General features: G+C 36.0%; 1 protein-coding gene across 1 annotated transcript in view; it reads right to left on the bottom strand.

Moving 5' to 3' along the window:
• LOC145668596 (cytochrome P450 6j1-like) overlaps window positions 1-15,077 on the bottom strand; it is a 36,529-nt gene that overhangs the window by 18,042 nt on the left and 3,410 nt on the right. Inside the window, exon 2 of the mRNA XM_081736618.1 lies at window positions 278-1,176. Coding sequence (XP_081592744.1) covers window positions 278-1,148 — 871 coding nt within the window. The 5' untranslated portion in view covers window positions 1,149-1,176. The remainder of the gene's footprint in view (window positions 1-277; window positions 1,177-15,077) is intronic.

Genomic DNA, 15,077 nt, shown 5'->3' on the forward strand with positions numbered 1-15,077 from the left:
AATAATAATAATAATAATAGCTCTTCCCACTAATCTAGTGACTAAAACGCGAGCCTTTCTCGCATGGGATCTCAAGTTCGATTCCTGCTGGAATAGCCTTTAAACTGTAGATCCTTGTCTGATGTAGCCTTGGTGCTGAAAGAAATACTAAACTACAATCAACCAATAATAATAATAATAATAATAATAATAATAATAATAATAATAATAATAATAATAATAATAATAATAATAAATGATTATCCTGTTGCATACGCCTCTAGTTAAATTTTCTCACCTGTTTTAGGATCGTAGAGAGATTCATCTGTAATGCCTGGTTCAATTTCCTTCATCTGAAATATATAGTCGGAAAAGTCATTTCGAACAATGCCAGCTTTCTTTCTTTCCTGAAAAAGCTCTGTTGAAGTTTTACGAACAAAGTCGAGAACACTCTTCTCAATGATTGACAACCTTAAAATCCGAGTCATATATGGCATTACAGCAACCAAACCAAACCGAAGCAGTCTTTGTAAAGACGGTTCCACCATTGTTCTAGCTGTTTCCACAATCTCGGTGTTAGGATCAATAAAACTATTAAAATCAACACCCGAACATACATATATCGTGTTATCTATGCAAAATTTATCCACAAAATCTAAGATATTAACAGGTTCTGAGCGTATTGCGTAACTTTCTAGTGCTTGCGTTAAAGTGTGGGCTTTTCCGTGTACGTCCAGAAACATTCTTTTCACATGTTTAATACTAAAGTAAGGCCGAATTTTAGGTGCTGCATACTTATATTCATCTCCTCTTAAGAAAAATAATAATTTTGCTGCAAGTGGATCTGCAACTTTATCTGGCTGAAACGCTCTATCGATAAAATGATCCATGTTGGACATCACTTGCTTAACAAAGTCAGGATCACAAGCAAGGATGACAGGCTTTGGTCCCAAAAATATTCCTCCAAAACTGTTTCCTTTTAGTTTATTATACATGCTTGCAAAAAATTCTGCAGGACTCATTCGTTGTAACAAGATATCCAATGCATTACCAAGAACAGGCAACGGTTGTACGAATGGGATCCCACGTTTCTTAAAATAGTCATTGTTCCATGTTAGAAGTTTGTAGAGACACACCAGGATGGCGAATAGAATTGTTAAAACATACATTTTCTTCCGAAATTACTTGATTTCTTACCTGAAAAGAGAGAAAAAACACTAATGATTATTCAATTTATGTTTCTCGTAATTCTAGTTAATCTGACTGTCTATGAAGTAAAAATGCCTCATACTGCGCTGCGCTATCTGGAGATAAATAGGATAGCAACACAATGATGATTTCGGCAGGAAATCTCCCCCAGACTTACGAAATCTTCCGGGGCCTATAGCTTTTATGATTCTCAAGTGGATTCTCAGTACTTTCGTAGTACTTCCCCGTGTTTGTTGAAATTCTCTCCCTGCCTGAAATCATCATTGTATTACTACAAATATTACTACAAGCCTATCGTTATAAGATATGATAAAGATTATTGTAGCAGAATATGTATCTAAAAAACACTGAAAGTTCATCGCCAGAATTAGATCACATTTCCTAATATTATTTAAACATCATATGAATCCGTAAAAAATAGTGTAAATGAAGATTAAAAGGGTCAAGAAGTAGTTCAAAAGAAAGTTCACTATCCTTGAAAACAGAAAAAAAAATGTTGCATACTCAGAGACCAAATGCAAACTGGTTAAAACTAATTGTTACGGTTTCTGTAACTTTTTGTGCACCAGAATGCAAAGTAATGAACACATGTATGAAATCACATATATTCCCATGGTAACTCAACAAAGTTCTCTATACCGAATTTGACTTTACTAGGCACCATACACTGAAAAAAAAATGTAATTAAATTGCCAAACATCAATGTAAAATCATTTACCCTTTATTTTGTAAGTTGATTTACACTTCCTTAGATTAAATTACAAACTTTGCTGGGTTATTTTACAAATTAACAGTAAATTTATAAGAAAGTATGATAGTTTTATTGATAAAAATATAATTTTACACCATTTCATATTAGTAATTTTACTTTATAGGTGTAAATTGATTTACATAGAGGAGTGGCAAACAGATTGCCACCGATTTTTGTAAATTTACCTATGAAATTTTTTACAGTGTAGTTAGCACGAAGACAGGAAATTGGCAGTGACATCACACTTCGTTTTTTCACATCCCATGGGAGAAACACATTTACTATAGTCAAAAGCCACTTTTACACTCATGTCAGAACTTGTCCGCTATTGGAATTTGCAGAGGGTGTGCAAAGTTAAAGGGAACAGAGCATCTATGTAAAGAGAGAAACAGTAGTCGTGATGCTAAGAGTGAAAGTTGAACGTTCGTGGTAATGGAACTTACAGCACATCGAACATTTGTGGAAGTTAGCACAAAAACTTGGAGAGTTTTCATACAAGATAGGAAATAATTCTATTCCAATAATTCTGTCCGTATGTAAGCTGCAATACTAGCAGGTAGTGTCATAAACGCGACAGTCCCTTAAAACATCTTAATAGAAAACATCTCCACAATGTTACTGTCTCCAATATTTTGCGCTCTTTCTTTTGAAGATTTCAAATTTGTCTGAACTAAAGTCCCATATAAAATTCGAACATTTTGTATGGGCACCTTAGTGAACCACATTCATCATTTTTTCTTCTTATCAACATCAAATATTTAAAAAAAACGCTTAAACACGGACCTTTTTATTATTTTAAATGAAAAGTTTAAATATCAAATATAATTTCTCTACACCTAAGAAAGTCTGAATTTTAGTGAATTGTCCACCCCTTTCTTTTCCACTTCTTTTCCCTCCTTCTAGGCAAATTCAAAAAGAAAACGGCAAAACTTGGATTTAATTACTAAAAATGAGATGCCTAAACTAAATTTCTTGTCTGTAACCTTAAGGAATTTCGAGAATCATAGCCCCCGTTCCCATTCCTCTTTCATACCGGAACTTTGGAATATAGGTGCTGGTATGCAGTGACAGAGCTGAGAGTACACGATCTTTCTTGTGAACTTCACCGTTAAGAAAGGTGATCTTGCAAATAATGTTTTGTTTACCTCTTCGCCTTTCACGGTTAACTGTATGTGAAGATTCAACTTCGTGTTGAAGCACCGTTGTCTTGCCTTTCATGAAAAAAACCTTGACTTTTTCTACGGTGCAAAGTAAGTAGAAGTGCCTTAATTTCGTTAATACGATGTAGTACGTCAACCACTTAGGCGAGTTCTTTGTAGTAGGCACATAATAAATTAGATTAACAATTATATTCTTCCTTGAAAATATAAAAACTGACTTTGCTGTGTTACATACAGGTAGACTAAGAATACGGTTTAATGTGAGATAAACACCAGGAAAATAAACTTTTCTTTTGAGTTTTAAAGCGCATTAAATAGTTTTATCAATTGGTAATGAGCAACTAAAGATCCTTGTCAGACAAACGGTTATTATTGAATAACCAAACAAAGGATGACTTTAAGTTCTTCTGGATGGGCAAATCAATGGTTCAAACTACAGCACAGTGATCACAAAAGCATACAGGGAGAACACCTATAGAGCGCGCAAAATTATATAAAGTGGATCTGACATAGATTCGATCCAAGCGAGAGGATCCATAGCGCCGAAAGAACGTTTTCCGTGAGGCATTACTCTTATAATGGCGCCAAAGGTCAACTAAGTTAAAATCTTGAACCAATTTGCGCAATACAGAGAAGTGTTGTAATCTAAACTTGAGTCTATAAAGTCTAACGTTGGGTTGTAATCTCCGACACAGATCAAATATCGGGCACCAGAATGTAACTCCGTTGGAACATTGGTGAGATAGAAGAAGGTTCGCTCAGAACGATTATTATTTCCGGACGACGAATATAAGTTACAAAAGTGTACATTTCATAATTGGCTGTAATAATGCGACCTGACGGAAATTTAAAAATGTCGGTTAATAGGATACTTTTACGATATAAAGTAGCTGTTCCAGAACCAGTTTCGGAAGGATTGACTTCCCACAAGTGATTAAAGATAAAAGAGAAATTATCAATATTGCATTCTGGAAGGAAAATTATATCCAGATATGATCTGTTGGCGTAATTGGATAGTGCTTTTCGCTTGGTAAGTCTAGAAATACCATTGACATTAATAGTAGCTATACGCGTTGCATACACAGTTAATGACCACAGAAAGATAAAGACGCCAAATAAACACTACCCAAGGAAATAGCGCAATACACTTGAAAAAACAAAGACGGGTGACAACTCTCATACATATTCCTATCCTAAAGAGGGTGATGATATGATTATTTGTGTGGAGGAACAGCAATATCATTCACCTTGACACTTGTTTGACTGTGATAGGGACCTGCTCGTGACGTCGTGAAACCAGATACACACTTGTTGTTTATTAGAGAAGCACTCTTAGTTTTCTGAAGTTTATAAATTCACTTGGATTTATCACGATGTGAAGACTGAGGTCTACATTTACGACGACTCGTCTCGGGTATAGAGGGAAAATGGGATGCTTCTGTAGATGGAGAATCCATATCGAGAGAAACACTGACTTTCTGGTGGTACTCATCAATGATCGCTAATGGTGGAGTACTTACCGCGAATGCAGATAACATGTCCCCCTGCGATTCTGGAGATGCTGGAACAGGAAAACTCTGTTGTGGAAAACAAGTCACTCTGCAATGTTGGAGTGGAAGTAAGGATCCTCTGGGAGGCAGTAGCGGAGGAACTGGCGGCAGGTGCAACTGTATAACTAGCGGGAACATCGTGCTGATAATTAGGTTCATCTACATTGAATGCCCTGGGAAATGTAGTGCCAGAAGTCGCAGCTGGAAGTGGGAGGTTCTCCTGTAAAGTCGGAGGACGTTTCTAATTTAATACTGGAAAGCTGGTAAACGAATGAACGTCCGCTAAAGTATCCACTTTGTTCAAAGTACCGGGCATGAATGTCGGGGCACAGGATAATGAAGCTGTTATGGAAGAAGGGATACGGCGCTTCGCACATTCCATCAGAAAACAAACCAGTGAGTGACAAATGACACAGGTTTTAACTTGACCTCCATACGTTAACCACAAACGTAAACCGCAGATAGTCACATAAGAAGGTATAGGGTGCTTAATACACATACATATTATCTTTCTATCAGTTCTTACTTCATACATGTGTCCAGTAGAATACATTTCATCGGTGATTGAATTGACATCACCGTACTGGGGTAGGACACGGGAAGTATGTTGATCTTCTAATTCGGTGGGTACCAAATGTAAACGAACAATCATAATGTTGGAACTTGTGGAATCTATTAAAATGTTATACGTACCAAGATCATCTGAATAGGTGACCTTTCAATTCACTCGAAACAGGATTTGTTCACAAAGTACTTGCGATATTAACTTAAGATATAACTGTTTGAAAGTTAAATAATAAAGCGGATAGTTTCAAATATCTAAGACCAATATTAACAGAGGAAAATCATATTCACGAAGAAATTAAATGTCGACTAAAAGCAGGGAATTCGTGTTACTATTCGGTTCAAAATCTCTTGTCGTCGCGAATTCTGTCGAGGAATTTGAAACTTAAAATATACAAATCGATAATCATGCCTGTTGTTCTGTGTAGCTGCGAAACATGGTCACTTACTCTGAGGGAAGAACATAGACTGAAAGTATTTGAGAATAAGATCCTGAGACGAATATTCTGACCCAAGAGGAACGGGAATGGGGAATGGCGGAAACTTCATAACGAGGAACTACATAATTTATACAGTCTACCCAACATTGTTAGGGTCGTCAAGTTTAGGAGGCTTAGATGGGCGGGTCATGTAGCTAGAATGGAAGAAAGTAGAAACGCTTTCAAAGTCTTGACTGGAAGACCAATCGGAAAACGACCATTAGGAAGACCTAGGCGGAGATGGGAGGACAATATTAAGATGGATCGCGCAGAGATTGGAATACAAAGTAGAAACTGGATGCAGTTAGCTAAGGATAAAAGTCTGTGGAGAGCTTTTGGGAACGCGGCATTGAACCTCCGGGTTCCATAGGCCATAGAGTTAGTTTTAGAACTGTTTGACTTAAGATTATTATCAAATTCAATACTATTTTATAACAACGTGATCAGGAAGCAGATGAAAAGTATTGCGAATCCATTCGTGCAGGACTAATGTATTAAGCTTATTCACTACGTCTGTTAATGACAAACGTAAAGTATTCACTCGAATAACGGACATGTTACGCTTAGAAGGAAAAAAAAACTATATTTTACACTAGACTACAGTATATAAGAACAGGAGTAAATAGAATTAAGTATTTGATAATAGAAAATACTCCACTTGATGATGCACGGTGAGTTGAAGAGAGGAAACACACTCACTACTCTCACACCTACTTAGACAACGGTATGAACGGAACGGCGTCTGCCGAGCAAATGAGTATTGATCTACTGTGCCACCTGACAGTAAATTAGACGTAAAGAACATTTTGTTTTGTCATTTACTCACTACGTGGAATTAAATTTCTTAATTGAAATACTTTGATCATCTTTACACAGAAAATACGAGACAGAAAAGATGATATCGTACATTTCTCAATATATTACATTCCGCTAATTTACATTGATCAATCTTAATGCTATTTAATTATAAAAAGGAACTCAAGTGTAAATATGACGTAGCTCATTCTAATTTTTTAAAAATAATCTATAGCTTTAAGTGAAAAGAAAAAAATGAGACCAAAGTAAAAATCTCATTAAAAGCTTGCGTTACAGTTTCGACAATACACCATTTACCTTCATTATTCAAGTACATTTACACAAGGTAATATATCTGATACACTGCCGATACTCTATCGTAAGTTATTATTTTCACTTTAGTCAGATTTTTGAATTTTTATACAAAGGGAATTAACGATTATGTGTATTCTTTTAATATTATAAATCAAAAGTAATTTCTATCATACTATTAGTGTTTGAGGGGGAAAGCGCACAAAGATAAAAGAATACAGTAGGTCTATAAATGTCGATAGAATTCATTCAGCTGAACAAAATGAAATAGACGAGTCACTGTAAAGTCTTATGCGTAGTTTCCGAGAAAATCGAGAAAATTATTTTTTTGCAAACATAACAAGTAGCAGTGTGACGTGTAAGAATCTGAAAGAGTTTGGTTTGTATGGGGTGATGTTATCTCAATTATTACTTAAACCGGAAGTGGTAGTAGATTTATACCACTACAGGTTGTGTAGAGAGATTAGAGTGGAAACTGAATATAATCGTGGAACGGTTAATTGATTACAGAAAGTCGCTTCTTGCTATCTGTTACCATTTTGAATCTATAACAATAAACGTTAAAACCGGAAGTGGATCGTTTCTACCACTTCCGATTTGAAGAACAGGTTAAGAGAGAAGACAGAACATTCTTAGAACGTTAAATCGATTCCATGAAACTTATTCTTGCTATCTCGTAAGATTTTTGCTATAGATGACAATATTGAAACAGGAAGTGATATTGAATTTCTATCATTTCCTATTTTAGTAGAGACTTAAGAATGGAAATGAAAAGATTGTTGAGACGCTTAATCGATTACAGGAAACATCAGCTTCTCTCTATCTGTTACCTTTTCTACTGCATATCAAACAACGTTAAAACCGCAACAGGTTGAATTTATGCCACTTGCGCTTTCAGTAGAGAGATTAAAGTACAGATAGAATGTACTTTTAGGACGCTTGATTGATTACAGAAAATTGCCTCTCATTTTTTAAATTACGTTTTCTCATCTAAAGCGATCAACTTTGAAAAGGGAAGTACTTAATTTTGGCCACTTCTGGTTTGAATAAGAGAGAAGATTGTATCTATTCTTCGAACGCTAAATCGAATCGATCCCAGAAAGACGTTTCTCGCGATTTTGAGTTGAATTCATTTTAGTTTGGCTTCTCTTTCAGCAGCGAGTTTATATAAGACGTGGACCTACTGGCTAATGTAGAATCTGAACCACATGAGCTCCCGCCGGGAATCGAACCCGGGTCTCCCACACCAAAGGCGCGTACGCTAATTGCTTAGCCACGAGGGAGCTCTCTCGCGATTTTCTGTCAGGTTTGCGCCATGTAAAACGATATTGAAATAGAGACTCGTTTTCAATATTGTTTCCGGTTTTAGCAGAGAGTTAAGGACGGAGATGTAATGCATTCTTTGGATACTTAACCGATTGCAGAAAATCGAATCTCTCTATCTATTACCATTTTTGCTCTATTGCAATCAACTTTAAAATTGAAAGTGACAGAAAAGCAATCACTTTAGGTTCTAATTAAGAGATTAGAATGAACATTGATTATACTTCTGGGACGCTAAATCGATAGCAGAAAACCACTTTTCGTTATCCGTTTCGATTTTCGCTCTATAACGATCAAAGTTAAAATCGAAAGTGGTTGATTTCTGACGCTTCTGGTTTTAACAGAGAGGTTAGAGTGAACATAAAACACATTCTTAGAAAACTTAATTGATTACAGACAACCGCGTCTTGCTTTCTGCTACTATTTTCACGCTATAGCACTTGATGTTAAAAAGAGAAAGTTATTGATCTCTACTACTTCCTGTTTGGAAGAGGGGTTGAATAGAGGAGATAATACCTATTCTTACACGGTAAATTGATTTCATAAAATCGCTTCTCGTTACCTCTTAGCATTTTTGCTCTATGTGGATCGATATTCAAAAAGGAAATCGTGCTGCATTTCTACCATATTCGGTTTTAATAGAGATTTATGGATGGAAAACAAAGGTATTATTAAAAGGTTTAATCAATCGCAGGAAACCGTTTCTCTCTATCTCTATCCTTTGGCGTGGGAGGCCCGGGTTCGATTTCCGGCGGGAGCTCATGTGGTTCGGATTCCACGTTAATCAGTAGGTCCACGTCTCATATAGCCTCGCTGCTGAACGGGACGTAAAACTCAAAATCAACTCAACTCAACTCTCTATCTCTATCACTTCTAATCTATTGCAATTAACGTTAAAACCGGAAGTGGTTTTACTTTGTGCCACTTCTGATATTAATTCAGAGATTACAGTAGACATAGATTATATTCTTGGGACGGTTAATTGATTACAGAAAGTCACTCCTCGCTATCGGTTATCGATTCCATTCCATATCAATCAATGTTAAAACGAAAGTAGTTTATTTCTACCACCTCAAGTATGAATAGGGAGTTATGAGAGAAGGTATCTATTCTGAGAACGGTAAAAACGATTCCATAAAACCACTTCTCGCTATCTCCTAGCGTTTATGCTCTATGTAGATCAAAGTTGAAATCGTAAGTCATAGTTGATTTCTACCATTTCCGGTTCCAGTAGATTCTTAAGGATAGTAATGAAATGTATTTCTGAGACGTTTAATCTATTGCAAAAAAAAAAAAAAAAAAAAGCTTTCTCTCTATTTATTACCGTTTATATTCCATCAATGTTAAAACTGGAAGTGGTTTATTTTCTGCCACTCCCTGTTTTAATAGAGAGAGATCAGCAACAGAACCCAGGTCTTCAACATTCCAAGCGGGAACCATTTTGTCACAAAAAAAAAAACATCGTTTTATTGCTTTTCTGCAAAGCAATGCAATAAAAATCATAGCTACCCCTAACTCTTGTCCTTAAAAAAAATGCAAACACATTCTTTATACTTACGTGAAGATAGTATTTTTTATTTAAAACAATTATCACTGATATACGTTAAATGGAATCGAACTTACTCTTGGTGCTTTAAAGTGCGAATCTTTTCCTGTGCAGCCAACAAAAAGCGAAAGTAAACTGATATAGACCCTAAATTATTTGTTTAATGTAAAACCATTTTTATTATATTAACAGTAGCTGGGTGAAAATGTTAAACCTGTATTATCAACACACACACGCAAATAATGTATTAGAGTTAATTTAAACAATAGAAACAATGGGACAAAGTACGTACAATGAAGACGGAGGAAATAAATATGATTGTTTTACCTTGGAAAGAAATAACGTAAGGTCAAGGATCCGTTATTAATGCAAGCTTTATAGTATGAAAAATTTATGGAGATTCTATGGATCAATTTAAAAACATAAAATATGTCTTAAGGTCAAGTACCAGCGGATGATGAAAAATAAAATTGAATAAACATTAAATAATCGGAACAATTTATTAGAATTGAATGTATTTAAGTATGCCTTTGTGAGTAGGGATATTAAACTAGTGAATTATGAAATTTGGGTCACCTAGAAAGGTACGTGTGAGTGGAATAAGATTTATACCACATGTTTGCTACATGATAATACATACAGCAATTAGTATAATTTCAGAACTGTTCAATAGCTTCATCCTTGGATAAATCAGAATGATGCGAAGCCTCCAAGTGCAGTAGTCGCAACGTCTATACATTGTATTTTGTATTAAAGGATGACACGGCTGCCATCTAACAGACAAAAGAGGGGGAAACGCGGGAAGACGTCGATCCCCTACTTCCAGAAATATCTCCTCCACTTCCTAAAAAGCGTCCCTCCACTTCCTAAAAAACAATGAGCAAAGATAGGCACGGGAGACGGCGTGGGGTTACATGCCCCCCTACCTTTTCAGGTCCACTTTTACCCCTGGTAATATGTGTAACTTTTATTACTATCTTTCGAAAGAAAATCATTCACAAATTCACTTTCGTTAAATAACTATCGAGTGGACTAACGGACAGATGTAAGTCTCCGTTACCCGTTAAGACGTTATCGAATTGACTCCATTAACGAACTCGGCACAGATAATCGCTCTATCTATGGCAAAAAGGATTACAAATACTTAACTTTCAAGTGTCATCATGCGGAGAGGTAAATCGCCGTTATTACCCGTTAAGGTGTTAACGGATTGACTCCGTTAATGAACTCGACCGAAATAATCGTTAAAGCTATTTATTACATACTAAACAAAATTCAAAAATTCGCTATCGTTCAAAAGTTATCATGTGGAATAACATAAAGGTTTTCGCCGTTATCCGTTACGATATTAACGGATTTCGTTCGTTAACTAGCTTGGCCGAAATAATTGTTCTAGCTATTTATTGCAAGAAACAGAATTTTTAATGCTCGCAGCCGTTCAAGAGTTATCGTGGGGGCAGACTAATAACAAAATCTACCTGCGAGCAGTTAGCCCTCTCACTCTAAATTTAAAATTATTTACGTGTCAAGCGTTTCGATATGGTTTGATTGGCTTTACTAATATAAATATAAGCTATTTTTAGTAGGAGCTAATTATACCTGTACTCTAGTCCCCATTTTCACTTGATTCAAAATTTCTCAATGCTAATCATTTGATCCGCATTTGATCAACAATTTCTAACGTTTGATTAACTTTAGGTTTACTAACACTTTTAAAACATAGAAAACGGATGGCTAGCGCCCATTACATCTCTGATTCGATACTTTAGACTATTATGTCAATCGTTTGGTCATCCTGTGATGATGGATTATCTACAAATTTAAACGCGTGTTCGGCTTTACTAACATAAGCTATTTTTAAAAAGTGGCAAACTGCATAGTAACTTCCCCTTTACGACGGATTCGAAATTTCTCGATGATAATCGTTTGATCTTCGTTTGAGAGGTCCGTCCTAGCTAAGCGATTAGCGTACGCTAACGCGGTACCTTTGACATTGGAGACCCTGCTTCAATTCTCCGTGGGAGATCATGTGTTTCGAACCCGAGGTTAAGCTGTAGGTCCACGTTTCATTGAGCCTCGAAGCTGAGGGGAATGCTAAACCAAAAGTCGAACAAAATCAAAGCTTTGTTTGGTCAGGTTTGATCAACAATTCCAACGTTTGATCAACTTTAATAACAAAGTAAAGGAGAAAAGAGGGAAAGGGAGCAAGTATCTCCTGCACCTTCGATTCCTCACTTTATTACATCAATCGTTTGAACAGTGTCTAACATTTGATCTGCTCGTACAATCAGTGACAAAAGTTCTTTCCGTTTGATGAAATTAGTTTCGTAAGTAACTTCTGAATGAACGAACAATCTGAGTAGAGTTGCCAGTAAATTAAAAAGAATGACATTTTCTATACGGTCCAGCCATACAACCGTTATTCCTAAAATAAATTGTACCAAACGGAAAGAACTTTTGTCGCTGACTCTACGTAAATATATGGTATTTTTAGTAAATGGTATAACTACACGATTGCTCTCATTTATGCCAGGTTCAAAACTTCTCGATGCTAATCGTTTGATCTGCGTTTAATCGGTTTGATCAACAATTCCCAACATTTGATTAATTAACAGATGTATAAAAGATAGAAATTGAGGGGACTAGCTCTACTTACACCTCCGATCCAACTGTTTATTACAGCGTTTCCGAACCTTTTTCAACTTGCGGCACACTACAGGTGTAACTTGAATTCTCAGGTTTTAAAAATAGGACTCAGGTTTTAAAAATCCACTTTCTCTTTCGAAAACTATCTAAGCTTTAACTAAAACGGAAGATCACTAAATAACGAATAAATAAACAAATCTATACTTTTAAAACACAAATGTAGGTAATTTGTATGCATGTTTGCTTTGTTGAATTTATTGAATGATATGTTAAAATTTCAAGTTACGAAATAGTCTGCAACAATAAAGGAGCAATAATGTTAATGACAATGATAAATACGTTTTTCAACATTAAAAATGTACAGAAAAGTAACACAGTATGAAACTTAAAATTGTAGATTTATAGTAGAGGTTCATAGTAATGTGAAATACAAATATACATTTTCCGTTATGTTTTGTAATTTGGTTCCTATAGAATTAATAATTTGTTTCGGTTTCCTCGCGGCACACCAGTGTCCCGCGGCGCTGGTTTATTATATCAATCGTTTGATCTGTTATAATCAACAATTCCCAACGCTTGGTCAATTAATAGATGTATAAAGAATAGTAACTGAGGGGACTAGCTCTAGTTACATTTCCAAATAAACTTTTTATTATGTTAATCCTTTGCTTAGGTATAATCAAAGATTTCCAAAATGTTTGATCGGCTTTACTAACAAAGTATACAGACAATTTTAGTAGAAGCCTAAGAATACGCCAACTCTATTGTTCTTTATTTGATCAGACTTGGTCAAAAATTTCCAGCGTTTGAACCACCTTAGATGAGAGCATTGGCGTATCTAGAAGTTAAAAGCTGGCGGGAAGCCGGTACCCATACTACAAAAATTATATCATGAGTTTTTTTATAAACTTCCAAAAATCTATAAATAATAGCTTAAATTATTTGTGTAACACAAAAAGGTGGGGGGGGGGCATAGGCCCTGGGCTAGATCCGCCTTTGGATGAGACGGCGCATCGATACAGAGAAACATCTCAAGTAATTCTTATCCACTCACAGCATATGGAGCACAGGTTAGACCTTCGGATGTTTGTAGTTTCATCCTTGTGCAACATGATGGAAGTTCGGATGAAGCTCTTTAACACTTGGCGAAACAAGGTTAACAGTATTGCCAACCAAATATGAAGTGTGTCTTTCAAATAAAACTTACAGGTTATTACATATTTCAAATTTAATGTTAAATAAAAACTTACAATATTACATTTATTATTCAACTAGCAGCGTTCACCCCGCTTCGCTGCGGTCACCCCGGAACGCAATAAACTTTGTTACTTAGATAATTTTTACTTTTTCGCTTTCAAGTGATATGATAAAAACCATAGAAGATTGCACTAATGTTAACATTATATCGCCTGTCATTTATGTTAACCCGCCCCGCTTCGCTGCGGTCACCCCAACCCGCCCCGCTTCGCTGCGGTCATCCCGGAACGCAATAAACTTTGTTACTTAGATAATTTTTACTTTTTCGCTTTCAAGTGATTTATAGCGCCTGTCAGTTATGTTAACCCGCCGAGTCACAGGGTCATGCGGGTTGCATATAAATACGTTTATTTTTATACCTATGATGAACTAATAACAAAGGATTTGTACGTATGGACACCTGAATGGTCAATTATCTCAAGACACTGGTAATTGAAAATTAAAGTGATATGATAAAAACCATCTAGGGTCCACATCCTAACAACCCCCCAAAAATGAAAGAAATCGGTTCAGCCGTATTAGCGTGATGAGCGGACAAAGGATTTTTTGTACGTATTGACACCTGATTGGTCAATTATCTCAAGACACTGGTAATTGAAAATTAAAGTGATATGATAAAAACCATCTAGGGTCCAAATCCTAACAACCCCCCAAAAATGAAAGAAATCGGTTCAGCCGTATTAGCGTGATGAGCGGACAAAGGATTTTGTGCGTTCTCTTTTATATATATAGATTTTGCGAACTAAGGACGTTAGAATATCACACATATCCAAGTTTTGGTGACATCTACAGTGTGGTGTGTAATGCAGGGTAGGGGTATAGAAATTATATATAATTAGCATTGCATTCAGTAATGTTTAATATCACTGGCGCAAATCCCGGGGCGTTGCGAGGGACATGTCCCCCTCAATCTTGGAACTGGGGGTACTGTTCCCCCCAATAATCAGATTTGAAATGTGTTTTCGGAGGAGAAAGATTATTTCTGTCCCAGTGCCACTTCATCTACTTCGCCTGTTATATAATATGCAATAGGTTCACCTCAGAAATCAGATTCATCTACTGTAATGTGAGCCTCCTCCCCCAGAATAAAGCTCAAATTTGTCCGCCTCCCAATGTTGAAGACAACTCTGCTCAATTGATCCTCCTCAGCATTGTTTTACAACTTCATAAATATTTTGAACATCGCTTAAAAAAAAAGTATGGGAACGAACTTACTCGTCCCGTCCCTCCAATGTTAAAGATAGATTTGCGCCGTTGTTTCATAGGCCTATGATTAGGGTAAGTTATCATAAAATAATTAAAAGGATTTTGAAAAGCATAAAACAATATTGTAAAATAAAATGTATGGTAAGCCAAAAGAATTTATAATATCTAAGATTTTTAAAATTTTCTCTCAATTGTTAAAATTCCTGTTAACGTAGATTCCTGTTTAAAGTCACTTGCCCCACGCACACGTGTTTGTTCACCACGAAGCCCATTTAGCACGATGTGGGATCAAACCGGGGA

The sequence above is a fragment of the Thermobia domestica genome, chromosome 13 (assembly GCF_964235325.1).
Source record: "Thermobia domestica chromosome 13, izTheDome1.hap1.1, whole genome shotgun sequence".
In the NCBI taxonomy this organism is placed as follows: domain Eukaryota; kingdom Metazoa; phylum Arthropoda; class Insecta; order Zygentoma; family Lepismatidae; genus Thermobia; species Thermobia domestica.